The 27288-nt window shown below is 31.5% G+C and overlaps 1 protein-coding gene across 1 annotated transcript; it reads left to right on the top strand.

The window, feature by feature from the left end:
• The first annotated feature begins 520 nt into the window (after window positions 1-520).
• On the top strand, window positions 521-26385 carry LOC132749733 (uncharacterized). Its single transcript, XM_060739630.1, has 13 exons — window positions 521-739; window positions 6435-6761; window positions 7445-7726; window positions 9254-9589; window positions 10515-10802; window positions 12327-12529; window positions 15348-15462; window positions 15736-15870; window positions 16496-16627; window positions 16925-17114; window positions 18216-18238; window positions 24477-24616; window positions 24990-26385. Exons 1-13 carry the CDS (start codon window positions 673-675, stop codon window positions 25158-25160), a joined length of 2409 nt encoding a protein of 802 aa, XP_060595613.1. The 5' UTR covers window positions 521-672; the 3' UTR covers window positions 25161-26385.
• The last annotated feature ends 903 nt before the right edge of the window (window positions 26386-27288 follow it).

Here is a 27288-nt window from a genome sequence, read left to right as displayed (position 1 = left end):
CTCAGTTATACTATATTCTCTTACTACATGTATATTGACCATCAACAACTTGTGTAACGAATTAAAGGTAATTGTAATGACTTGCAGTTTATCAATAGATAATATAAAATAATCTTTCTATACAATGCATGACATTCTACGATCCCATGAAGTGTATCATCATCGCACAACAATGTTTTTGCTTCGGCTTTTATGATATATACGGTACAATTTTAAAGCTATTCGAAAATTTTATTTGCCGCCATGTAATAATTAAATAAATATACGCCAATTAAAAAAAATCACATAATTGTTTGTCTAAAGTACCATACATGATGTAAAGCAATAATTTTGTTTAAACAACTTAATAAGTGTTATTTAGTGTTTGAAATGTCACAGGTGTTTCAAGAACAAGGAAAAATAATATAAGCCACTTTTGAATACTTGTTGTATTTTTTAAAATTAATTTCCGTTGTAAATTTTACGAGCTTTAGAGGTTTTCAAGATGCATTTAAAGAAAAAACAAGAAAACTCTTAAGAACGCGCATCTTAATACACAAACAAGGATAAATGAGCAACAGTCAACATTTGCACGATTCAAATTAGGCAGAAGCATTTTCAATAGATGTAGAAATGTTTCATTGACTAATTTGTTGTTTTCGATAATGTGACAAGAAGTGTTATCAAATAACAATGAAATATTTTCTGCCGGGACTCTCATTTGTTATTTTCTATATTTTGATAGGGATTAAACATGTATGTAAGTAATTTTAAGTTTATTGAAAATTGTGCATGTATATATCAAAATTGGTTCATCTCACATAAAAGATATATATAAATGTGTAAATCTACACATTTATCCCCGTTTAAGAGATGCATTATAGATTCGGGCAATCTAGAGTCTCGCAATTTTTAATATTTAAAGTAAAAATGAATTCAATATGACACTATCCAATTATTTTAATTTTTCTTACATTTATTTTAACTAAATTTTCTCTTCAAACTGTAATTTTGAGTTTAGATTTTAAGATATTTTCTTTTACAAGTGGGGTGGGGGGGGGGGGGCTTAACAATTATTTTCACATGGTAAGCTGCTTAAAAACGACCACGACAAACCTCTTCAAATTATGTGTATCTCCAAGACAAACCTCTGCAAATAATGTGTATCGGTCATTTATACTCATTTGCTATAATTTAAACATTGCAATATACCACTAACTCCTTTATCAGCCGATCCATTTCAGATCGATTAAGGTGGATCACTTGATAAAATGACGTATCCTTTATTGATTCAAGACATCAATTTGTGTAACCTCATTTATGTGCTCAGTCACATGATCAGGGTCGAAATATTTTCAAATGAGTGAAAGAACAAATGAGACAAATTATATGAAAAGGTAGGGAACACACACAAAAATGAAAACATCATATTCATACATTAATAAGGAAAAATGTAAGCCAAATATTTGCCGTTATATATTCCAAGATTTACAAGATGTATTTTTTAACAGACAACGCACAACTCAGTAATCAGGAAAACTAATAATTCAATAAAAGGATCACAGTGTTAATCAACAGACAATATTTCTACTAGTCAAGTTAAGCTATATGTGGATAATTGTTTCTGACTTATTTGTTATTTCAATAATGTGACAGGACTTTGTATAAAATCATAATGAAAACTATCTTCTGCCAGGATTTGCATTTGTAATTTACCACATTTTAATAGGAATTAAGCCCGTATGTTTGTAACTTTAAGCTGATTTAATAGTGTGTGTATGAATATATCTAAAACAGTCATCTCACATAAAAGATTTTGAAAAGAGTACAATTACCACTGTTGAATAGATGTATTGTAGTTTCGGGTAAGTTTAAATCTTGCAAGTTTGGATACTGAACAATTAATAAGTCAATATATAATATTGTTTAATCATATTATTTATTTTAATTAATTCTTCACTTCACAAGTCAAGTTTTAGATTATATGACATTTTCTAGACTTGTAAAGGGGGCTAAACAATTATTTGTATATAGTTAGCGGCTTAAAAACTTCCTTGGCAAACTTCTTAAAATCATGTCTATTTAACATTAATACAATTAGTTATAAAAATTGTGTTTGTATATATAATATGAGCCACTAGGCGAGGGTTATATTGCAAACAACATTTTATAAACGGTCATATAACCTGTCAAAATCTTTAAAACGAATTTAATTTAATAATACAGCAAACTTATGTTATAGTGGAAAAATATAATTTCTTCACAAATTGACCGCAGTCGTTTATATATTAAAAACTGTATAATACTGCACGTTTTAACGTCTCTTTTCATTGGGAAATCATGACGTTTGTAGATAGTTTTGTATAAACGGCTGCCGTCAATACTCTAAGAAATCACACAATTTTGAAAAACGACGTTACGAACGTACATTATCAAGTATTATACCTTTATCCTTAAGATATACCAGTAACCTTACATCCTTAATAAGCCGATCCATTTCCGATCAACTTAAATGGCTCACTTGATAAAATGACGTATACTATATTTTTTTCAGACATCCATTCGTTAAACCCCCATTTATTTGCTCAGTCATATGATCATTGTAGATCGAAACACATTGATTTAGATCGGTTAAACAGTTAATGTGTGAGACAAAATATTGGCTTAGTTATATTTCAATCATATAAGGCATATAAACCCATGATAATAGCATAATGCAAGACATAGAACAGTGCACATGTCGGCATACAAAAAATACATTCGGATTACTTAACATAACAAGAAAATATTGGTGAATGTCGTGACGACAAACTCTTCGAGTATAAATACATTAATGTTTTGTTTAACTTACATATAAAATGTATCGTACAATTTGATATAAATGAAAACCAAAACATTTATTTAATATATCTTGAAAATTTGAAACCTATTTGAAATAACGTATTTTTATCACGCACATAGACATATTATAAATACAAGCATTACTTTGGTTTAGTAAATTCAAGGTTTAAAAAAGTGAGATTATTGTTTCAATGTAGAAACAAAACTGTAATATATCTCAAGTATTTTTATCATTATGTTGATTGAAAATTTGTCTTTTGAGTGTTTTTTTGTCTTCATGACATGATAAAATATTTTATTACTCATGTATTGTTATGAGAAAATGCTTGACAACTGTAAAAGAATATCAAAAGGCCAACCGCCTTCTTACCCGATATAGTTTTTGTTTTTCCTTTTAAAGTAAAGCAAATAATTGTTTTATTTTCTTAAGAACGTAATTGAGGAAGATAAAAACATATTCACATTTCTTGCAACATTTAAAACACGAATTATAGATTATAATTGATGAATGTTCAATTGATTTGTAATGATAATTTCAAAAATAAAGCGGCCCATTCGTAAACGAAACTGTAAGACTATGGCAAATTTACAGTCATGTTCAAAATTACTTACTAGTAATACCTCCTTTTTTCATGCATATCTAATTAAAAGTAGAAATATTTCAACAAAAAAAGCTCACTGTATACAAAGATATAAATATGCTTACACACAATTTAGTTTTACATTTATTCATATGCCATATTTCTTTCCACCTAGAAATAAGCAATAGAAAGAATATCGAAACACGAGGCTATCTGAGTTGTACGAGTCTTGTCACAATATGAAATCACAGATAAATGTAACCAATGAACTAGCATCTCAATATATTATTTCTATCGCTATCTCTTTCTCCGTCGTCAATTAAGTAAACCCAGAAAAACAATAAGCCAATCAATGGGCATGCTTTTGAGTGCGACTAACTTATACCTGCACTTCAGTTAACGCACTGTGCATGTATATGCATATGTTGTTCCCATACAGCTTGTGTATGGATGTGATTCGTAATTCTGTATACAATGATCATTCTATAACAAAATGGTCTTCATCTTCAATAGGATTGCATATTTTGTAGTTTCTATCATCTTAGGATATCCCTACCAGCGTATATTTCTATTCTATGGGAGGGAACTCTCAAACGCGCTAGCGACTGAACAAATTAATTAACAATAAAACAGTTAAGATATGGTTGGTAACTTAAGGATTAAATGCTTCTGAAAAACAAAGTTCTTTAATAATCTTGAGTTCCAGATTTGGAAATTAATCATTCAATCTTTGTAAAACTAAGGAAGAAACTATATTATGATTACCTACACCTTCACCGCTTACATATTTATGCTGGTTTTATTACCATGATAATAAAGAAATTCTATTAAAAAGACACTCGAAACAAGTAGGTGAATATCATAAGAAACAATAAGCAGTCACAGTCTTTATTCGAGACATGTCCCGGACAAAATTAAGCAAAACAACAAAGGGCAATAACTTAAACAAAGAGAGTCGGATATATCTATCTTTGAAGTATCAAATTGTTACATTTTTTTTCTTTTCGAACTGAGCTCTAATAAAAATAAAGCCAGCGAAATAACGAAGGGCAATAATTAAAAAAATTAGGATCGGTAGAGTAATCATATCTATGCACTGCATTCCTACTCAATGAGATATATCTATCATATTAAGGTTTACCAAATCAAACACTTTTAAAGATATGATCCGGACAAAAATAAGCGTTAAAGATATTCTCCGAACAAATTGCTTGGCAGAAGGACTGACGGGCGGAACACTGTTAGTACTATGACTGCTGCCAAACAGATGCAGAGGATAAACTACCTACTCATTTTGATTACAAATCTACTCATTTTGCTTTATTTACAACACTTATTATTAATTGTGCTATACTCATTTGTATTTGATCAGTAACTTTATATAATTTCGTAATAATGTTGCTTTTATATAACTATGCAGCACTGAGAAAAGATGAGATTTTCTTGTTTCATTTGTTCTTTGTCTTTTAATGATTATGATGTTTTCATTTATTTGGTGTACCATTTTTGTTTGAAGTTCATATATGTACAAATTGACATATTTACAATTGAATCTTGAATAAGCATTATTGGATTAGATCGTGTATCAAATTTTGAATTACTGCAGCGACGTTTTTGTTAATGACTTATCATTTGAAAGGGTGTTATTACAATTTTGTAAGAAAATTGTGGGTGATTAAAAAATAACACAAACTGATTTATTTATGGAGAATAAGAACGTGTTTTCTTTTAATAATTATGTCCTCGATTTGAAAGTGTTCGTTTTATTTGTCTTTTAACAATATGAATTTAATCCATGTAAATTGTGGCTAAAAAATTAAATCACTGTGCTAATTTATATGTTCAAACACCCTTCTTTTTCTAAGAATCAGACTGATCAATTGTGTGCTTCTTTTAAACAATAATAAGGAAAGGAATGTTTATACTCTATAATGAAGTAAGACGTGACGTCAATGAACAAAATGATGTCGTGAAAATTAATTTCTCCTCTCAAAGTGTGTAATCATAATAATATCATTGTACCTATTCTCTTTTTATCAGCATGTCAGAATGATAATTTGTCTCATTTTTTTTCAACGGTATGATACAGTTGTTCCGTTCAAAGGACTTTTATCTTTATAAATACATGTATTTTGTTTTGCGTCTGATTAAGTCATAAAATACGAAACATTTTAATCGATAAACCTTTGCAACACATCTACACTCGCTTATGTAAATTGATTTTATATGGTTAAGTAAACGTAGATAAAATTAAAATTGTTTAACTTGCCAGTGTATCTAGAAATACTATCCCACACATTGTAGTTTGAGCAAGTTTTTAGATAATACGTCTACAAAAGATAGAATTTTACCAGAGGCTCGTATATTTATATTTAACTAGATCATTAATACATGTCTTGTCCGCTGAAACGGAATCTAAGTAAAGGTGTTTGCATTGTTTATCCTACTGTATTTGTAAAGTGTGATTAAAGGGGTTCTTATATCTGTGCCAAGTGAAACATATCAACTGTTAGGTTACAGTGATCTCATGGAAACTGAAAATTTGATTTCTAAGAATATTTAATGTAAACAAAAATGTTGATGATTTTCAGACCTGTTTTGTGTGAGAGAGTAGCTTTAAAAGTTTTTTGTTTGTTTTGTTTGTTTTGTTTTGTTTTCTCCTTTTGATTCAGAGCTCGATCTAATCTCATGAATTCATTTTTTATTATATAAACATCATTATTCATATGTCAAGTACCTGTTTACCAAACAAAACAAAATGTTAATACAAATTTCTAAAATATCAAAAAATATCCTTTCCTAAATAGTTACATTTAATGTGTAAATATATGATAAATTGAAATCCATTGAATATAGTCATGATATCTTTTTTATGATTTTTGCAACGAGTTAAGATTCATTCCATTTAACCTTTTATTTTCAATAAGGTTGACCGTTTCCGATGAGTTTTGTATTCATAACAGTTGTCTGAAATGTTCATTTTTTTGTATAAATACTTTATTTTGTAAAGTTATTCATGCACATTTCATTCAGATTCAGAGCCAAGCACCTGTGGGACTTTGAAATTTGAAAAGGAAAATGTTACAAAATGCAAGACCGCACGCTTAATATACAAACCAAACGCTCAATATGCAGTGCGCATATGGTTGAAAGAACAGGACGGTAAAGCGGAAGTGATTTATGACCACACAGCAATACACACCAACAGCAAATACATTGAATCAGAAAAAGATGGCAATGTCATATTATCTATATTAGCAGTAAATTCAACAGACGTTGCGGCATATATAATTAAATGTACAGAACAACGATTTACATTGCGTTCATCTCTTAAAGTAACTGCACACCCTACTGGATCTGGTATGTGTTAATTAACAAAATTGTTTTTACATCGTAAACATCGTTGATATACATATGTGTCTTTACAACCTACAAAATACATATTTATGATAAATTAAACGGAGCATAACAAAAACGGTTAAAGTGTTTACATCTCAAACATGTGACTGTCAACCATATTGCATCTTATGCTGTCAGATTGGTAGCTTTTCCACGATCAAACTGTCAATAGAAATGCTACAAAGACAATAAAATGTGTCAGATAAAAACGCGCAGACAGTATTTAGTTTAGCCAAGTACTTTTAAAGATATTTCAAGATTGATCTAGAGTGTATATTTATCTGAGGCCAAAATTATTGTTTGAATTTTTTTAAAAAAAGAATACTTCTTAAATATTTATACGAAATAAAAATGTTAACAAATTGCCTTAAAGCGAGTGGCGCATGCAAAAAGGTATTGCTGAACGAATAAAATCCTACTTAAAATAGCAAAATAATATTTTGTTCCGGAACATTTTATTCTGTTTACGTACATTATTCTTGTGAATTAAATAACAGAGACATTCTATGTTACAACCTTTTCGGGAATAAACCATACAATAATGGAACCAATATACTGTGATAAATATACTGTTGATAAATTTGATAAGAAATATTTCAAAAGATATAGATTTATACCCTTTAAAAAAGGTTATTATTATCTAGGTTGCAAAGAGAAATGTGGCATACTTTCTGTTCTGAACAGCAACATCATAGAAGGAGATCCAGTTACATTTAACTTTTATGTTGGAGACGAAAAAGCCATGATATGGGAAAAGAAAGATTCGACTTCCTTTAACCAACTTAAAGGTGAAAAGTATAAAAAGTCAGTGATTCCAGGATATAGGGGCCACAGACTCAATATTTATAAGACACAGTATAGCGATAACGGCGAGTACAGAGTAAATTGCGGTGACACAGTGTCGAATTCTGTGTATCTGAATATTGGTAACAAATATATACTATAACACTTTGATAAAATAAATGGTAAAGATCACTTAAGTAATGACTCATTTTTGACTCTTTAGACTATATGCAGGTATCCATTCTTCTGTATTAAAATCTTTTTGTACTAAATACAATTATATTTGTGTTGAATGTGGTCCGTATGCGTAGCTTAGTATGGGTAGCACCGGACTTGTTACCCAGAGGGCAATGGTTCTACTCCCGAGTGAGGTAAAATGTCTCCGTGACAAATGATCCCAAACATTGTATCTATAGGCTATTTGTCTCTCCACTGATTCAGAATGCCGGAGTGATTAGCTTGTAACCAGTTTTTGGTGAATTTATTTTCAGATACTGCTATTTGGTGGTAAATTAAGTGCAATGAACTGTAGTTTACAGTAGATTGTAAATTAATTAAAAGAGACATGTAAGGTGTTAAACATATTTATTGTGATTCGAAATATAATCAAAAGAAAACTTTGTTTTAAAGTCTCTGGTATTACTGTTCTTAAGCTAGGTAAATGTCTTAAGGGATTATAGATGATATAAATTATTGTTTTAATTGTTTTAGTTCTAATTATGAAAAACCATCTCCATCTACATGTATTAAAGGATACATCCAGTATTTCGAATCATGTTTTAGAAATCTATTGTTATAAAGCAAAATACATGCATTTTAGTGATCAATGAGCATTATGATTATTACATTTCCTTTGACAACCGTACACCTGTTTTAATAACGATTGTCGGAACAAGTATTGGTGTTGTTAATATGGTCACTGACATATTAGAATGTCCTGTTAGCAGAAAAAATAACGTTTTCTGCTTTTGTTATGATTGGTGTATCACATCGTAGTTGAAACTACATATACCTCTGTTTAGGCAGCCCTTTTAGTCTAAGTGCCATGTCTCCAGAATTTCTTATCATAGCCTTAACCGTTTCAGCGTATTGTTTTCATTGATTGCAATTTATCAGACATTTTAATTAGTCTATCAAAATTGTGTGTTTAAAAAGTCCAATAAAGTTTACTATGAAAATTGACAGATGAGTTATTTTTTTTAAGTAATAAATATTCTGATGATCCTTATGCAATACACTTCGGTCAAGTAGTGTATCTTGATGTTCAAAGTTCAATATTATAATAAAACAACAAAACAACAGTAAAAATCCTATTCCATTAAAAACAAGGACTATTTAAAAAGCATATACGTTAAACTATAATACATTTATATTTACGTGTGTATGCATAAGACCTGACTATTTCGACAACATACATTTTTTAAATTTCAGAGTTAGTTATGCATTTATGTAGAATTTGCTTTTATTAGAAAATTTAAGCAACAAAATACTACATAAAACATTATGATTTTATGTTACATGTGCGTATTGTTTCAAGTATGAAGTCTGTTCTCTTGTAATCTTCCTAATTTTAATCTAATAACAATCAGCTCCTCAAAAAATCTGCGTTATATGTAAAACATCCGATTTGATCTTTAGTCGGATTGCCTAAATTTACTATTTGATTTCAGATTACAGTCGACCAACTGACCCAGAATTCTCCGACGTAAAGACCGAGCTTTATTGTAAATCGGACGGATGTATATTGGCTACTGTAGATAAACCAGTAAAAGTAGAATGTTTTGCGAAAGGTGGATCAGAGCCTGTAGAACTAATAATGTTGAAGAACGGAAAGGAAATTGCAAATGCCTCTCAGGAAACCGAGGAAAAAAGTACAAAAACCTTTCACTATGTAAAATACAATTTTACACCAACTAAATCAGATATCGACGCCATATTTAATTGTAGAGTGCAGAATCCAGCTCTGACAGTACCATCAGAAACATCTGTATTGATGTATGTGAGAGGTATGTAATATAAAGATACGTAGAATCACATAGTAATAGCAGTACTAGTATTATTTATTTGCAATTTAAGAGGGAAATAGATAAAGAACAGCGAGGCTTTATTATAATTTGCGTACTCAAACTAATTGTTCAATATTTCATTAATAAATGAGGTATTAAAACAAAAATGAAATGTATTTTTAAACTATGAAACATATGTTTATTCTTTCTTTAGCATTGTAAACACACTCATTTAAAAACTGATTGTACAGCTTTAAAAAAACTAACAAAGGGCTATCATGATCAATATATAATATTAAGGCTTTCAATGACAAGGAACAATTATTTTCGTTCGGCCTATTTTGTTTTCCAAAGATGACAAAAACTCAAATTTGAGATAGAAACTATCAAGACGACCTATTTGACAAATTTGAAGGACATTTGGGCTAGACTGTTACTTCTTGAGAGTTACCAAAACTTCATTAGTCATTCTACTTAAGTCCAGTTTTTCATCCGAGATGAAAAACTCGATGGACTCTAACACTAAAGATGTTACTTTTTAAATAAAGATAAGATAAAAGTAAAAAAGGTAATCAAAGAAAGAGACAAGTCCGAATAACAACCCGTCTGCTAATTTCAAGGATAATTTGGGATAAAAATATTGCCCCAGAGCGTTATCAAAAGGTTTTACATAAACAGGCTTAATTAAACCTAGCCTGCAATATTTTCAAGTACTTGACCTACATTCGAACTTGAGTTAGAAATCATAAAAGTAACTGTTGTTTTTGGACTCGTCCGAGCATAAGATTCTTTTACAAATGAGGCAAAAATGTGACGTCTACTAGAGTGTAAACGAACTAAATGTGGACAAATGACAGACGACGGGTAACAGAAGACGACGGAGATTCAACGATCCTTAAAGCTCACCCTTTATATTCATGTTTAGTGACCCCAAACAAGATAGACTTTATTCTCAATGAGGTAAAAGAGGGAAAACAAAGCGAAATCCAATGCGTTTCAATGAATGGTAGACCATCTTTAAAGTCAGACCTGTATATAGGTAGTTTAAAAGAAGATGATACATCAATGAATTCTGAAACAGTGGCTGGTGATTTGCATACTGTAACCACATCGGCAACTAAGGCATTTTCAAGATATCAAAACCAGGTGAAGATAAAGTGTTGTAGCACTGTTGGTGACGCAATATGCAACGAGACAAACATAAATGTACTATGTAAGATTCATTTATTCATAGTGTTTTTTTATATTTTTTTTACTTTTAATGTTATCTTTCTTTTAAAAAAAAGTGCTACGCGTATATATTTGTTTCACATCATATGTAGCGTTTTTCATGCTTTTTGTAAAATGATTAATTAACATAAATCAACAGTTTGATATTCCCTAAACTACAAAAATAATACAAACAGTTATCGCATGACCGCCACAACTTTCCTTTGAAGATAGGCGTTCTCTAAATTTCAGTATTGGAAAACTTTGGGGTGCTCTAAATGAGGTATCAGTACGCTTTGGGGTGCTCTAAATGAGGTATCAGTACACTTTCTCGCGCATGCCCAGTTTATTATTTTATTTCAAATAATAAAGTGAGCATACCTGAAAAAGAGCAAAACAAAACATTACACAGCTTAAAGAACTTTTTTTTAAATATTTATATATCATCTCGATCCTTTTTTTTTTCAAAACCTGAAAATGCAGTCATTATAAAGATGTTGACTCCAATGGAAAGTAATCGCCATTTTCTGCATCCTGACCCCGAGGACAAATCTGAAACAATGATCAAATTATTATTCTTTTTTTACTTTAAACAATGCCTTCGTTTTACATGAGATTCTGACCAGTAAGCCATTCAGTAAATCACTACACGTATATGAACATAATATTCTAGCGTAATTATTAATAGATGGAAGTAGATAAAATCACTACATTGTCGTTAGATTTAAAAAATACGCGTACAAGATATACCTCTGAAATATACACCGGGATACTTACCGACAATATGTCCTAGATTATATTTTGAAAATGAGCTGGAAAGATGATTATTATCTCGCATTTAGAAAAAATGCATTACAACTTACCTCGTGAAATGGTTATTTATGTCCAGTTCCTTCAACGGCATCTAATGGGTGTATTTCTGTGGGTATTTCTTAAAATATTTACATGTTTAAATAAAGTAAATATTACGAGAGAAGAAAGAAGTCGTGATGGTCACAAAGGGTCAATCATAGGAAATTAATCCCGACGTTCCGTCTCGATTAATTTCCTATGATTGACCCTTGTTGTCGCCCCATGCGCTGATACCAGCCTGTAAAGTCCTCGTATATATTCTATAACTATTACTAATGGCATGCAGAAGATTGAATATGATAGACAATGGAAACATAGTTTATTTATTCTTTGCATCAGATTTGCGGAACAATTAGTATATGCTTATAAAATTAAAAAAAAATTATAGAGATGATAATAAATAGTTAACGTACTTAGCTTATACTGATATGAAATTGTACAATTGTATAAAATACGAGTTTAAGGATGATAATTTTATTACATACATTATCAAGTTATATTTGAAAAAGAAAATACTGTATTTTGAACACACGAACGTTGTAGTTGCTTGTTGTAAAGCTTTAAATGTAAATTTCATAGACATTATGTAAGTTCTGTTTAAAAGATTGATAAGATTATATCATGTAATATCATGATCGTATTTATTTTTTGTTACTTTTATTTTCATATTAAATAGTTCCACCAAAAAATGTGACTGTTCAAGAAATTTCAAATCAAAACGAAGAAAATGGCGATACCATGATAACATTAAAGTTCGCAGTCGCGGAGTCAAATCCAAGAAGTTACATTGACATAAATGGACTTAAACATGTTCAGCCGAAGTTGATCAGTGAAAAATATGAGCCGGAAAATAAAACGAACGGACTGAGATTTACAGCGGTTAGTGATGTGCTTAACTATTTCAGATAACTACTGGTTTTGACCGTTTTGTTTCTTTCACAAATGTAAATTGTTTTCATTAGCTTCTCTGTATTTCTTACGTATCGTTTTTTGGATTGATTAAAGAAAGGTTTGCGTGAAAACCACATCTTCTTTAATCAGGGAGTCGAACGTATAGAGGTTGGGTATCTTTAAATCGAAATGAAATGATACGATACGGATTACTGGCGGATTTTAGAAACCGAAACGCACGATGAGTGAGTATATTCAATAAAAATGCTATATTCATTTTCCATTGAAATTGCAAATTTTGTGTGGATCATATGGAGCTCTGACCTACACATATTTTCGCGAAATCAAGTTCAGGTTAAATAGTGAAAATAATAATGGATGCAAAGTGACATTTATTGATTTTGTGTTGGTGGAAAAGTCCATGCCATATCGTGAATGTTTGTTGCTTTATGTATTTCAAATTACAACTTATGTAGATACATACAATTGAGTTGCATAGCTAATATACTTTTGTGCAAAGATATATATTGACCAATAATGGCTAAATATTTGTGTGTACGATGGTACTTTTGTGCAAAGATATATATTGACAAGTGTTGGCCAAATATTTATGTGTACGAGGGTTTTGGTATGATAATATAACTGTACTCTGGAAAACGTTGGAAAATTGTGACAGTGCTAAAAACTACTTAAAACAATATACTTTCAATAATCTCCTTTTATTGACATTGGATCTTGATTAAGTGTTTTCACTGTTTCTTTTTTTGTTGATGATGACTTTACGTTGCTTATACTTGTAAATACTAACATAATTATGTCACGTTAATTAATACAAATATTTATCTCATATTTTTGCGCATGATATATATAAGATAGAGACATTTTAAAAGTCACCATACATTGCAAACAATTAAATGCGGTCTTTCTATCGTATAAGATAATTAGATACGGGTACATTTATGCAAGAGAACAATAATAATAATAATAATAATAATAATAATAATAATAAAGGATGTGTTAAAGATTTCATCTTTTATGACACATTTATATTCTAAAACCCCTGTCACACTAGGACGGCGTTTTATCGGCGTCCAAAGAAATTTCAGAACGCCGAGGTGAGCGCAGTAAGATCGCAAACATCGCCGTAGCATCGCCACAGCATCGCAGTGGCATCGCATAGAACGCCGACCGACGGCGCGCATTTTGAGCATGCTCAAAACAAACGCCGTCACTCGGTGTTCTGATAATAGCGCAGTGGGATCGCAGTAAGGACGCCGTAGCAACTCAATAGCATCTCCTACAACGCAACAGGAGCGCCGTGAAAGCGCAGAACGATCGCCGAATGAACGCCTTTGTTAGCCATGGCACTTGTACGGAGATATTGCGGCGTTCTCTATTGCGCCTATACTGCGTGTGTACGGCGCTTATACGACGCTGTATTTTTTCTCAAAAGCTCTTACAACGACTATACGGCACTGTCACGGCGACCACTGCGCTTTCAAGGCGATTCTACGGCGTTCATCTGATATTGCAGAATACAGTACAGTAGAATCCCTACTTAAGACCACTCCGGAATTAAGATCACCCCTTTATTAAGACCAATTTTCAAAAGAACGAGATTTCCTGTTATTTATGTTAATGGTAGCATGGTCCACAGTTAAGACCACACATCTTATCCACTTTTAAGACCTTCAGTTTCAGTTCCATTCATTGGTTTTTTTTATCTAACCCCACTATTGAGACCACTGATATTCTAGTCAATACCTATTCAGATCACAAGCTTATTGTTATTCATCAGCTTGAATTCTCTAAAGCATGACACTTGATGAAACAGGTCTTGCAACTGTTATGATTAGAAAATTGTGTAAAGGTGAGAAAATAAACTTCAGAGTGGTTTAATGTTATTTTCTGCAAATTTATTTTGAAGGTTATAATATAATAATTTAAAAACATGTTTACACATAAAAAAATCAAATAGAGTGGTCTTGAAATATATATGCCTTGATAATAATAGCCATAATTAATTAAGACCATCCGCAATTAAGATCACTGTGACTTTAGTCTAGTCCTTTTGGAAGTCCTAACAGTGGGTTTCCACTGTATATGTATAAAACGTGTTTGCAAGTAAATGTCCTTTTAACAATGGTTGATGAACGACAAGCTGGAATATTGCTAGCTTGCATGCAGTTGCAGCAGGTACACGACTTTTCAGAATCAGTTATATCTGTTATATGAAACACGATATATACGCAGTGTGAACGCCGCGAGAGCTCCGTGTAAGCTCCGTGAAAGCGCAGTGGAAGCGCAAAGAACGCAGTAGAAGCGCAGTCCGAACGCAGACAATCGCCAACCAAAACGCCATTGGAACGCGTTTTAGCGCCGTGGAGCTCCGTAGCAACGCCATGATCGCCGTGAAGACGCCGTGAAGTCTCAATGTCATAAAAAATATCAGATTTTTCTTGCGATCTTGCGTCGCTTTGTTTAATTTAACAACGCCGTGCAAACGCAGTAAAAGCGCAGTCTAGTGTGACAGGGCCTTAACTTATACTAGTAATCTAGATAAAAATGTACTGTTATCTCATATGTAACATTAGAGCAATAGATACATGATAAGCGATACATGATGACTTAAGGTCATTCATGAAGTCTTCACGTGTTTTTCCCAATGTTATCGGTAGAAGCCATTCTTAATACTATTAATCGCGTTGAAAGTATTTGTGGTCTATTAGAGAACTAAGTGAATACAAAACGAACAATATTGGAGGATAATGCTTATAGTACAATATATTTTTTCCTTTATTTCCAGATTTGGACCTTCAATTTCACTAGACATTATAATAAGAAGGAGCTAACATGTGAAGTGCAAAATGACGGATTCCCCGATCTTGAATTAAGTTATATATACAAATTGAATATAACATGTGTGTTTTTGTTCATCATTTTAAAACATTTATTTTATCTTAGGATAAGCTATTCTGTTTTAACATATGCGTATTTCTTTTTATAATTAAGATTTGCCCTCTCTGGCATTCCAATCGCTTACATTGATTTTTATTTTGAAATTGTTTGCGTCAATTCAGTATGACATAATTCCTTTGAAACTAATTTGATGTCATATTTTGACAAATGAGTATTCCATATGATACTTGTAGTTTTTATTCTGTAATACCCTTTACAGTATTTCATTATTTCAGATTATCCCATTGTTACTATATCAGAGAGAGAACAGAAAACTGTTTACGTTGGTGATGATATTGATTTGGTCTGTAGCGTCGACAGTAATCCCAAATCAACGCTGTCGTGGCACAATCATGCAGGCATAATTAAAGGTGATCTAGCATAGTATTTAATTGTCTTGAAATAAAATGTCACTCAATATATCTCTTTACTATTTTTGAAAGCAGGGCCAGTTATCGTGTGCGAAGATATAATCTGAATGAAGTGACTGATTTCAAAATATATTTTGATCGATTTTGTTTACATCATTCAGCTATCACTTACCAATCATTGTATTGAGGGTCATTTTGAAGTCTTTCTTGATCTTAGATTACTTCTGGCCTCTTATCTTGCTAGAAAACTGTTTACGAGCGTATTCATATGTTGGTACATTTGTATTCCTTTTATTTGTTTTCTATTTGTTTGTTCCAAGCCGTGCCGATACTGCCAATGCTAATTCGCATTGATCAGCTTTATTAATAGGACTGAAGGTGTCAACCTGTAGGCACTAATCGACAAACTACAAGGAAGTTTAATAGCTTCCTCACATTTCAGAATCGAATGTCCATAATGGACTTCAAATCAAAGGCATTGAGGTGAAAGTGTTGAAGTCAGTGATCTTAGCCATTAGATTACGAAGCTCTCTCACTTTCTCCGTTTGTATTATGTGTGATAAAGCATTCATGATACAAATGTACATTGATTGATAGCTTATATATAGGTAAATTATTTCTATAGAGGTATTTGAAGCAGATGCTATCGACCTTCATTTTACAAACGTTTCATCCGACCATTCCCAGACATATAGTTGCAAAGCCAATAATGGAATTGGTGGAACAGTATCAAGAGATATAACAGTTATTGTGAAAGGTATTATTTGTTCACTGCAAACTTTGATGTAGTCGTGTATATAAAAGTTCAAGCAATACAATTACAGAAATAAAGTTAAAGCAGACATAGCAAATACTTTTACCAATAAGTTATATTTTGAAAATAACTTTCATCACCTGGAGATGTTAAGTTTAACAATAAACGCAATAAAATATACAGGTATATTACAAATAACGAACAATTATGAAAATCACAATTTTGTTTAATAATAACATTTGTTTTTTGTTGTTGTTGTTTTTTTGTTTTTGTTTTTTTTGCTTTCTTTTTCTACTTTAGATCCATTTGAAAGACCAGAGGTTAAAACATTTACTGAATCAAACTTTGCATCCGTCTTGGGGCCAATAATTGGCTGTACCTTTGTTATCCTTATAGCAATTTATGTTGCTTTTATTTTACGTAAGAGACGACAGAATGCACAATCTGACGGCGGGAACATTCGTGAAATTAACATTGAAGAAAATAACGCGTATGTATAACATATACCTATGATATTGAATACGTGCTTTTCATTTCATACTTTAGTTTTAACTGAATACTTCACGCTTTTGTCTGGTAATGCCACTCATTCTTCTAATATTTTGTTTGGTATTTAAGAATTCCCAGAACAAAAAGTGTCAAAAACTATACAAGTGGGTTCTATCACGTGAAATCGAATGCACATAGAAACGAATAATGTACAAAACTTAAAAAAAGAATATTATCGATCACTTATTTCTTCCTTTGTTTTACGGAGTCGTTTAAACTTGGGCCTTTAAATGCTCTACATTAAGAGTTATGAATTTTACTGACATCGTCCTCGGAAAACTATGCTATATATTATAAGTAATAGAAAGAGCACCGAAACACGAGGCTATCTGATTTGTACGAGGGGGCGTAGCCCCCGAGTATTAATTAGATTGCCGAGTGTTTTGGTGTTCTTTCTCTTTTGTATCATAGTCAAACATAAAAGCACGTTCCCTGTTGTCACAATATAAAACCCCGGCAAAAATGAACCAATGAACGAATATCTGAATGTGACATTTCTGTCGCTTTCCCTTTCTCTGCCGTCACAATATGTAAACCCCAGCAAAAATGATCCAATCAATGGGCATGCTGTGGAGTGCGGGTAACTAATACCCGCACTCCAGTTACCGCACTGTGCATGTATATGTATACGATTTAACCCTGACACATTTTCAACAGAAAGGTCTCCAAACTATGATACAATGAAGTGTTCAAGGGCTTTATCCGTGGGTTTCCTAAGGATGATGGACATGTACATCCCAGCTTATTGTATCATCACGTTACCGTGTATCGTGTGAAATTGCACGCTTACGTATATAGTAGAAACATATAAAACATTGACTAAGCATACATTTAAAGTGGGAAGCCAATTAAATTTCGTTTTATCAGTAAGAAAGACAACATGTTACATATGTTAACTATGGAACGAACTTAAAAATAAATTTATAAACCGTATAGATACATACTTTCTAAACGGGATATTTACATGTTGTATGTATTTTGTTGAATTAATTTTCGTTTATGTAATTATAATGAATCTTTTCCAATAATGTTCTACTTTCAGAAGTTTGCATCCAACTGGAAACGGTAAGCGCGCATGCATTTGTCTGTATTTCATATGAAGATTTTGAAAATTTAATGGACACTTACCGTGCATGATGTAAACATAACATCGTATGTCCGCTTTGTTAAGCCAAATGCAGGCCCTATGTATTTCGGATAGTGTTGGTAGGGCCATATGTATTGTCATTTTGACAATATCAGCGGAGGAGGTGGGGGCGTTTCACTAACATACTTGCGTTATCATAAATCAAGGTTAATCGTTTGTTTTTGCTATGAAGAACTTACGTATTTAGTTGCGCTTCACTGAACTTTTTAACTACGCATCTGCGTATGTTTTAACGTTCAAGTTACGCTCAGTTATTTCTGGCGTAAATTGCACGTGCATTACGTAAATATGGCTGCGATTGTTGTTCGCGATGACAGACGCAGACCCCTGCCACGAATCTTTCATGAACCTTGCTAAATAATTTGAGGGACAGAAATGTCGTCTAACGTTATCGCTTCTCGCGGAAAGCAAGTTTAGATTTGTACTGTCTGATAGAAGATAATAAGCTCATTTTCAAATAGAACTTTTCCTGTGCTGCATTGAACAAAGGTATTGTATGCCAATAATTGTACAAAAGCATAATAAAACATGCAATCTAGCGACAAATCTAGCTTGATTTTCCACTTTTTTTTTCTAAGTTGACAACATTACAAATTAATTTAGATTTACTTTACATCAATTATAAAGTCCTACAAAGGAGTTAAAAGTCCTTAGTAGGAGTCTTTAAGTCCAACGTAAGAGTAACAAGGTCCTACGTAGGAGTTATAAACTCATAATTAGGCTTTTTATCTCCTACGTCTAGGAGTTATCATTTTTATAGAACATGTTAAATTGGCACCAGGACGATTCCGAACATACCAGTACCTACCTAGTGTAAGTAGTGTAATTTGTAGAAAACAATATTGTTCGTAAAATAACAATAATTTCTTTATTTCCATACACATGCACTTATCCTGTCACGTTTTGAAATATTTACTTGTTTGCAAATGACCATAAATCATAGCATCTGATACTGAATGTTATACACAGCCGTGTAGTATCAATTTTGCTGACTTGCAAAAGCTGTGCTGGTACATGATCATATATTATAATAAAGTAAGTATCCTTGTTAACTCTTTACCTGCTGGATTTTTGTAATGAACGTCAAACCTCAACTTTCAGTACTTTCACTTCGCTATTTGTGGGTATAAAATATAAATTTTAACTATAAAGACAGTCTGCCAAATGTAAAGAGCCTGTTCAGACTTAAGATATGTGATAACTGGCGCCAGGTTCTGTGTTGGAGGCAAATGGTTATGACTAGATTCAAGTAGGTAAAAGGTTAATAAAGTGGTTAAATATTCACTGTCATATACATTTGTAACATGATATGAATTAATTCAATATTGAATATATGTACAATAAATGTACAATAAAAAATTAAACTGTCCTTAAATAGTGTCATAATTTATTAATTCATAAGTAATCTGTATGTTTAAAACAAAATGCTTAACTACTTTTTTATGTTACAATAAAAAATGGTCCAATGCGTTTCTTCAATTACTTATCACTATGCCTTATGAAAAAAGAGTGAATTATGTGAGCTAAAATTGTCTGACCCTTATATAGTGGAAACTTAGAATTTTCCTCCATGTGAATATTATGATACATGCAATAGGGACATGTTTTAATTATTGGTAATAACTTAATTAAATCATGATTTGCATTTGAAATACAAGTTATATACAGTTGGAAAGATTGTTGATTTTTCTAACCAACAGTCTATTTTCGCACGATTAACAAGTGCAATAAAATATTAGCAGGTCATTTAAATATGTGTGGTTTTGTTAACTTGTTGTAAACATGGCTGAGTTCCGTTGTGATTTGAGAGAGGAGCGCAAAGAGCTTATTGCAAAGTTAGTGGGGTTTTGGGTAAATGGTAAATGCGCGTCAGAAATCTTGATTTAGTTTATGGAGAAAATGCCCTTCTATATCGTACAATTCCCAGATGAAGATGAAGATCCAAGATATGACGTGGATGACACGAGTGTTGCTCGACATAGCAGGAGTGTTAAAAGAAATATCTACGCTCTATTTATGTGAAGTAATTGAATGATGCAGCCCTTGTCACTGTGTCTGAGAAGGATAGTGTCACTGGAACATTTACCGTGACCATGTTCTCACGGCTGTAGTTAATCACTACGTTACAAAGAACACAAGGTCTGTGATGCGCATGATCAAATTACTCCATGATAATGCACCTACGCGTATTTCAGCTTTGGTTCAAGCTTATAAGGAGGAGCAGATAATCTTGTTTAGGTACAACCCGTTTATAGTCCTTGTGACTTTAGGTTAAATCCATACTTCATAACCTTCCTTCGCAGTCGCCAGTTCGAAACCCGTAGTGCTCTGGATACGCTCTCTAACAGTGTATAAACCATATACCCAAAGTTCAGCTCAGAAATGCTTTTTGGAATGGATCCTGAGGCTTGGTGTATATTTTGAAGGACTCTTCTTATAATTTGTTTGACTTAATTATAAAAACGCGCTGCTGTTGCCACTTATTAAAATATGCCCCTCGTGTATAGAAAAAAACTATGCCATGAACAATAGGTATCAATTATGAGTGTATTCTGGTATAATTATGCTCGGTTCGTGTTCAAAACATTTGAACCACAAACCGTGCATAAGTATTCTATCGTGCAAGAAAATTAATAACTACTTCTATTTTTACATACTCTTAGAAAAGGAGAATCGATAAAATCATTATGCACTACACTGAGTGTAGAAATAATTTCCATGACGTCAGTTGATTAATTGGTGTCATATATGACGTGTTAGCATTCTTTTCTAATGATATGAATATATCATGTAATAATGCACATAACTGCATAGTATCAACAAGGAATAGTGCGGAAAATACACATGTGTTTAAGATCACTGATACCAACTGATATCAATAAGTTATAATGTTTAATCAACTTGGCGGAACATTACTATTTATTTATAAAGAAAACAGTAGTGGTAAAAGAAAACACTGCAATAAAATAAATATAACAATCATGTACATAGCAAATTGTCCTCCTTTAAATATTTTCTAAGAGGTTGGAGGATGCAAAACTGCAAATATCACTCTTTTAAAGCATGTTGGGATAAATTTGCAACACAACAAAATAAAGTGACAAATGTTCTACAATCAAGGTGCTTTATACCGGAACGTACTTTGTTCCAGGGCGTCAGGATTGTCAAAATATTACGAATATTGCTTACACGAGTAATATCTGTTGTATGCAAGTGTTATATAGTTACATAAATGTTATGGCAAAATATGGCATTTTAGGGCTTAACGGTTTACCGGTACACCGGTATATTGCGGTGCAGGGGGAATATATATTGTAGCACATTCAGCTGTACCGGTTTTATTGAGAAAGTCACCATAATTTTTGTAATAATTTAATGTTGTAAAAAAGTCCTATGTACAAATGAAAATAACAAAATGTGAAAGTATGAAAGCTTGTAATAAAATGGTTTAAGGATAAAAACAGATTACATGGTCAGTGATTTCAACATGACATTTTCAATTCGTTTGGAAAGGTTTATCAACTGTTTACCCTTTTACCTAGTGTTAACCTGTAAACTGTTTAAAAGTGTATAGAAGTTAAGTATATCATTCATAATAGACCTTTTACATATATATTAAACGGTTGATAGATTATAAATAGGCCATTCTCTATACATAGTACTTAAAACATAAAGAACGTAGACATTGATACTTATGTGAGGTTCTTCTTATCTAATGAAAACTCTCTTAAGAAAATGACATTTTTTATCTATTATAAAAAGCAAAAAAAAGCATAATTATTTCATCCAAGATTTATTCCGAATTATTAGAATATAGGGGTGTAACAATACAGCAAAAACCAAATTGCAATATATTGCCATTTTGCTGAAGCGTATTGCAATATATTGCAATACGTATTGTCGTGTATATGTTTTGATGTAAAGATGGAGTAACATTTATATATTATCATTATATGTATATATTTTTAGTAGAAACTTAATAAAAATGTAAGGAATAAATAGAAAGTAGTGTCACACAATTTGATAAACAAAACTAGTCGCGTGTGACCTTTCACATCTGGGCCGCTTATGTAAATTATGCGGCCGCTTATCGGTACGTTACGATACCGAAATCAACTTGATTTCGGTAAAGTTACCGAAATCAACTTTTCATTACCGAAATCAACTTATAAAATCACAATTAAGCGTTTTATTATCTTTTTTTCATTATAATATATAACAATGTGTTAAGTTTGACTTTCATGCAAAAAATCAGTTCGAAATAATTATTAATAATGAAATTAGGAACATATTACTAAATATCAAGATTATTCCCTGATTTGTCACGAACCGAAATATATGTTACAATACCGAAATCGACTTGTAAAATCATAATTAAGCGTTCTATTATATTTTTTCATTATAATCTATTACAATAGGTTTAGTTTGACTTTCATGCAAAAAAAATCAATTCGAAATAATTATTTATAATGAAATTAGAAACAAATATCTAAATATCAAGATTACTTCCCTGATTTGTCACGAACCGAAATATATGTATATGTTACCATACCGAAATCGGCTTGAAAAGTTAAAATAAACATTTTAATAGATCTTGTTTAATTAATTAATATAAAGTCATTCAAACTGAACCATAAATAAAGGAAAATAATATCTAATTATAAAAATGATGATGTTGTAGACGGATATGTTTATTATATCATGATTACTTCCCTTGTTATTAATGTGTTGCATTACCGAAATCAAATCAGATTTCATTTCAAAGATGAGAACAACCCCTAAATAATTTGCATGAATTTCAGAAATAGTTGATTGGAAATTATCACAGTATTTAATTTAAATCCAATGATTATGATTTGATTAAAGTATGCGATTTGTTAATACATAGTTTAACTGTTCAATAAAAGAAAGACACAAACTTTCCAATTTCCAAGTTTACTGCCTGATACATTATACAATTTTTTGGGAACATTTTTAGAGCAGTCGAATTATATATCTGTATTCAAATTTATAATAGAAAATCATAAACTTCCGGTTGAAGTTGAATATTGTATCTTCATAAAATATAAACATGTACAAAATTTATAAATATCTTTAACTCATATTACAGAGTATTTTATTTTTCCATCATTGTCCGATCATAGCTTTTTAAAAATACGATTTGATTAGAAAATTGTTATGCACGACAATCACGTGCAGATATATAACATGCTAATATGGCGGTATTTGGTTAAGTTCATCTACCTGATTCTATGTGCAATCTATGAGATGATACTCTTAACCTAGCGAGATCTTTACAAAACCGTTCAACATTGATAATATTTAGATATGGTTGAAACTTAAAAACAGAAATATGTCTATAAAATAGAGCTCTACTAGAGTTATCTAATCTATTATCTACTATATTCATAATTTAAACTTCACAGCTGATTTCGGTAATACTAAACACATAACGGGTTGTTTAGAACAAAGGGAAGTAACTCAATAATTACATTTTTGTTAATAACATCATTAAAATAAAATATTTTCAATAGATTTTTTAACTGAAAGTCTATTTCATTATTTTTCATCAAATAATGAAGAAATAATAGCAATATTTTAACTAGTTTGGTTTTTACAAAAGTAAACTTACAATTTTCGTAAGTTCAAATTTACATAAAAAGATCCGCCAAACTTACGGAACGTTAGTGAAACGCTGGCAAGGTCTGTTTAGATCTGAAATAGAGCGTGTTGATGCAGCAGTACCACCGTCCATTTGTCATTTCATTGTATCGATGTATTGCATTGGCACCCAGCAGATAACATTATTAAGTTGTACTTCGTGATAAGAAGTCGTTATACAACTATATTTTGATTTAACACTTAATATAATATCTATCTGTTTATTGTTAACATGTTTTGTGTCCAATATCAATAATGACTTTATGAGGATGATTGATTTTAAAGTTTAAGACAATTGAAATACTTAAAGTTTTCTCTTTCAAAACATATTGTTAAACAACCATGTATCAGGTCTGTGATTGAAGAACTGCTAAATAAAATTAATAGATACTAGCAGCAATTTCAATGTTTGTTGAAATGCATGCATTGGAACTGTCTTGTCGGAAGATCTGTCGTCAAAGACCAATTATTCAATTTTGTCTTTTAACTGTTCAGAACTCGCACATAACAATATGGCAGCATCTTCTAGAAACGCTGATGCAGCAGAACAGCCAGAATACGCATGCGTCATTCCAAAGAAAGACAGGGGGACATATCGTGCTAACAAGGAGGCAAATGATGCAGAAAACAAAAATGTAATATTTGAAAAAAATGCTCTGATATAATTTCTTACTGATGATTAAGTATAAATAAAAGTTGTTGTGCTTTTTCTTTCTTATGATTATTTAAAATTATTCCAGAAATTTAATGCTTTTTTAGATTATTTCTTTAATTTTAAGAAAAAATAAACAGTGTTATTGATTTTGAATGCTGAACTGCTTTTTTAAATGTAATAAATTTTTAACAGAAAGCATGACATAATTATGGAAACAAAGTTCTTTACACACATAATATCAAATCCAGCAAAAGTGTCTGCTTGCTTCTCGATATGCACATATGATACTTGCTTTAAAACTTTAAAATTAAGAAGAACAAAACCTTATTAAAAGTCAATGTCTGTATTTACAGAACGAGAGGGGAGACAATCTGGTGTATGCTGACCTAGATCTAGCCGAATATCCAGACCTGGCAGCTAAAAGGCCACTTGCAACTATGCATGAACAGACAGAATATGTATCGATAGATTTCAGTAAGACCGGCGCAGCAGCGATAGAAGACAGCTGTGGAGACGACAACTAAAGCGACATTAACTATATATGGGGCCATAAAATTGTTAGAGGATCAAAAGACAGAAAAGAGCCAATTCCGTTACAAAATAATGTGAGGTTATGGCCTTCTCTGTAAAGCAAATGAAAATAACAATAAAAATGGCCACACCTTCTGTTAAATCAAAACCTCTGGGTCAACCGTTTTGGCGAGACATTGTACACGATAAAAAAACTTTTTGCTAAAAAAGATAGAAAATAGTATTATAGACAAACATACAACATGGAGAACGATGCCTGATTTGTAAATTATCTCTTTTATAATTATTGATAAGTCTTTCTATCATTTATCTTTTGATGATATGTTTACTTACCTAAATGAAAGTAACTTTACAGCTGCTTACTAAAAAAGTAGACTAAGTACGTAGTGCATAAAACGTAAGGAAAATAGACAATATTCAAAGCTCAAAGCTTTATCTAAAAATAAACTTGTAATTTATAACGCGCTTTGATAATTCGATATGTAAATTGCTTTCAATGCATTTATTTTACACTGGAATATAATGCATGCATAATGGGAAACGAATGAGTGGGATTTGGTAGGCATACGCATAACAGCTGCTTGGTCGGTTAACGCAGTGATTAATTGCAGTTATCATAAACAAGGCGAATATTTTAAGGGGAAATTAAACCGTTATACCAAAGCTTTTCACCATTCATTCAAGCTTTCCTAGTGTATATGCATGTCATCATTTATAAATAAACCATTCTTTGTAGTACACAATCAATACTCTCTTCACTACTTACTGTTCCATTATACACTGTAAAATAACATGACATTGTCTTGAGGAAGGAAGCAAAAATAATAATTTTTACACGTGATTAATGTTAAAAAACTTTCACGATTAACATCTTTAAACCATGTCCATCTGAAATGTTTACTAATTTGTGATACTAAATAATTACAAGAGGCCACTTATTTAACATCATTTAACAACCGAGCTTTTAAGATGGCTCTCTTAATAAGGACACGATTCCTTGATTTTAAGTCGTGATCAAAATTAAAACATAAACAACAATTCAACAACTTGTGTCTATATAAAAGACATAAAAGGCCAGTACATTATAAAACAGATAGACCTATGTTACATATTACCGAAATTTGTTTTGCTACAATGAATCATCTTTTGAACGGAAAGACAATATGTGCTACATGCATTTTCTTAATTGTCATAGTGACAAGACCAACGTGTAAGTGTTCTTTCTTAATTATTGCAAGTTGAATATTCCAGACGGTATTTATATAAAACAGAATAGATATCATGTTAATATGCCGTGTACAAAAGGGGGTAAAAACGGGTAATTCTTCAAAAACAAAACATCGAGAATATAGCTTTTAAAATGGGGCTGTACTCACTGTAGTAAATGTGAAAATTGAAACATAACATGTTTTAGTACATGTACAAATTATTTCAAAAAATTGTTTCTTAAAACAGTTGCTTGTAATTTCCTTGTATATATGTTTATGAATGGAAACATTTTATATTACACTATTCAAGAGATAAGATATTTAAAAAATGAAAATCGAATCTGTTCTTTAAATGTTTTACATTATTATTCTACGTGTGCAATTAATCATGTATCTACATGTATCCATTTGTTTATATATACAGTTGACTCTCAATAAGTCAAAATCGCTTTACTCAAAATTCCGCGTTAGTCGAAGAATTTCTAAAGTCCCGTCAAATTTCCTTCTTTATCTTTGTGTTTTAACTCCGCTTAGGTCAAATTTTGACTTAGCGAGACTCCTGCTGAGTCGAATAGAAAATGTGGTCCCGTCAAATAAAGTCCAACATATTTTCATCTCAATTAGTCGAAGTGCGAAAACAGCCGACTGATCAAAGGTCGGCGACATCAAGTTGAGATGTTGTCACTCGTGATTCACACGTTTCATAGTAATTTTAATTGCCGGTCATCATGTATTATAAGCACGTCGTGAAAGTGGCTTTAATCGGTTTCAGGACTTAATTGGTTTTAACAGTTAGATAAGTAAATTAAGATTTGATTAATTTAATTGTGCCAGCCTATGTATTGATGTGTGTTTTCAACGTAAATGACATTTTTATAATTAATTTTCCGTCATATTGCATACATTAATATGT

This window comes from Ruditapes philippinarum, unplaced genomic scaffold (genome assembly GCF_026571515.1).
Source record: "Ruditapes philippinarum isolate M1 unplaced genomic scaffold, ASM2657151v2 ctg2316_1_1_1_1, whole genome shotgun sequence".
Taxonomy (NCBI): Eukaryota; Metazoa; Mollusca; class Bivalvia; order Venerida; family Veneridae; genus Ruditapes; species Ruditapes philippinarum.
This window is presented reverse-complemented; position numbering and strand designations above follow the sequence as displayed.

Excerpts from the sequence above, each read along its gene's own strand:
- LOC132749733 (XM_060739630.1), top strand. The coding sequence starts at position 673 with ATGAAATATTTTCTGCCGGGACTCTCATTTGTTATTTTCTATATTTTG. Across the intron at positions 740-6,434 it reads GATAGGGATTAAACATGTAT|ATTCAGAGCCAAGCACCTGT; the intron begins GTAAGTAATTTT and ends CATTTCATTCAG. Across the intron at positions 10,803-12,326 it reads GACAAACATAAATGTACTAT|TTCCACCAAAAAATGTGACT; the intron begins GTAAGATTCATT and ends CATATTAAATAG.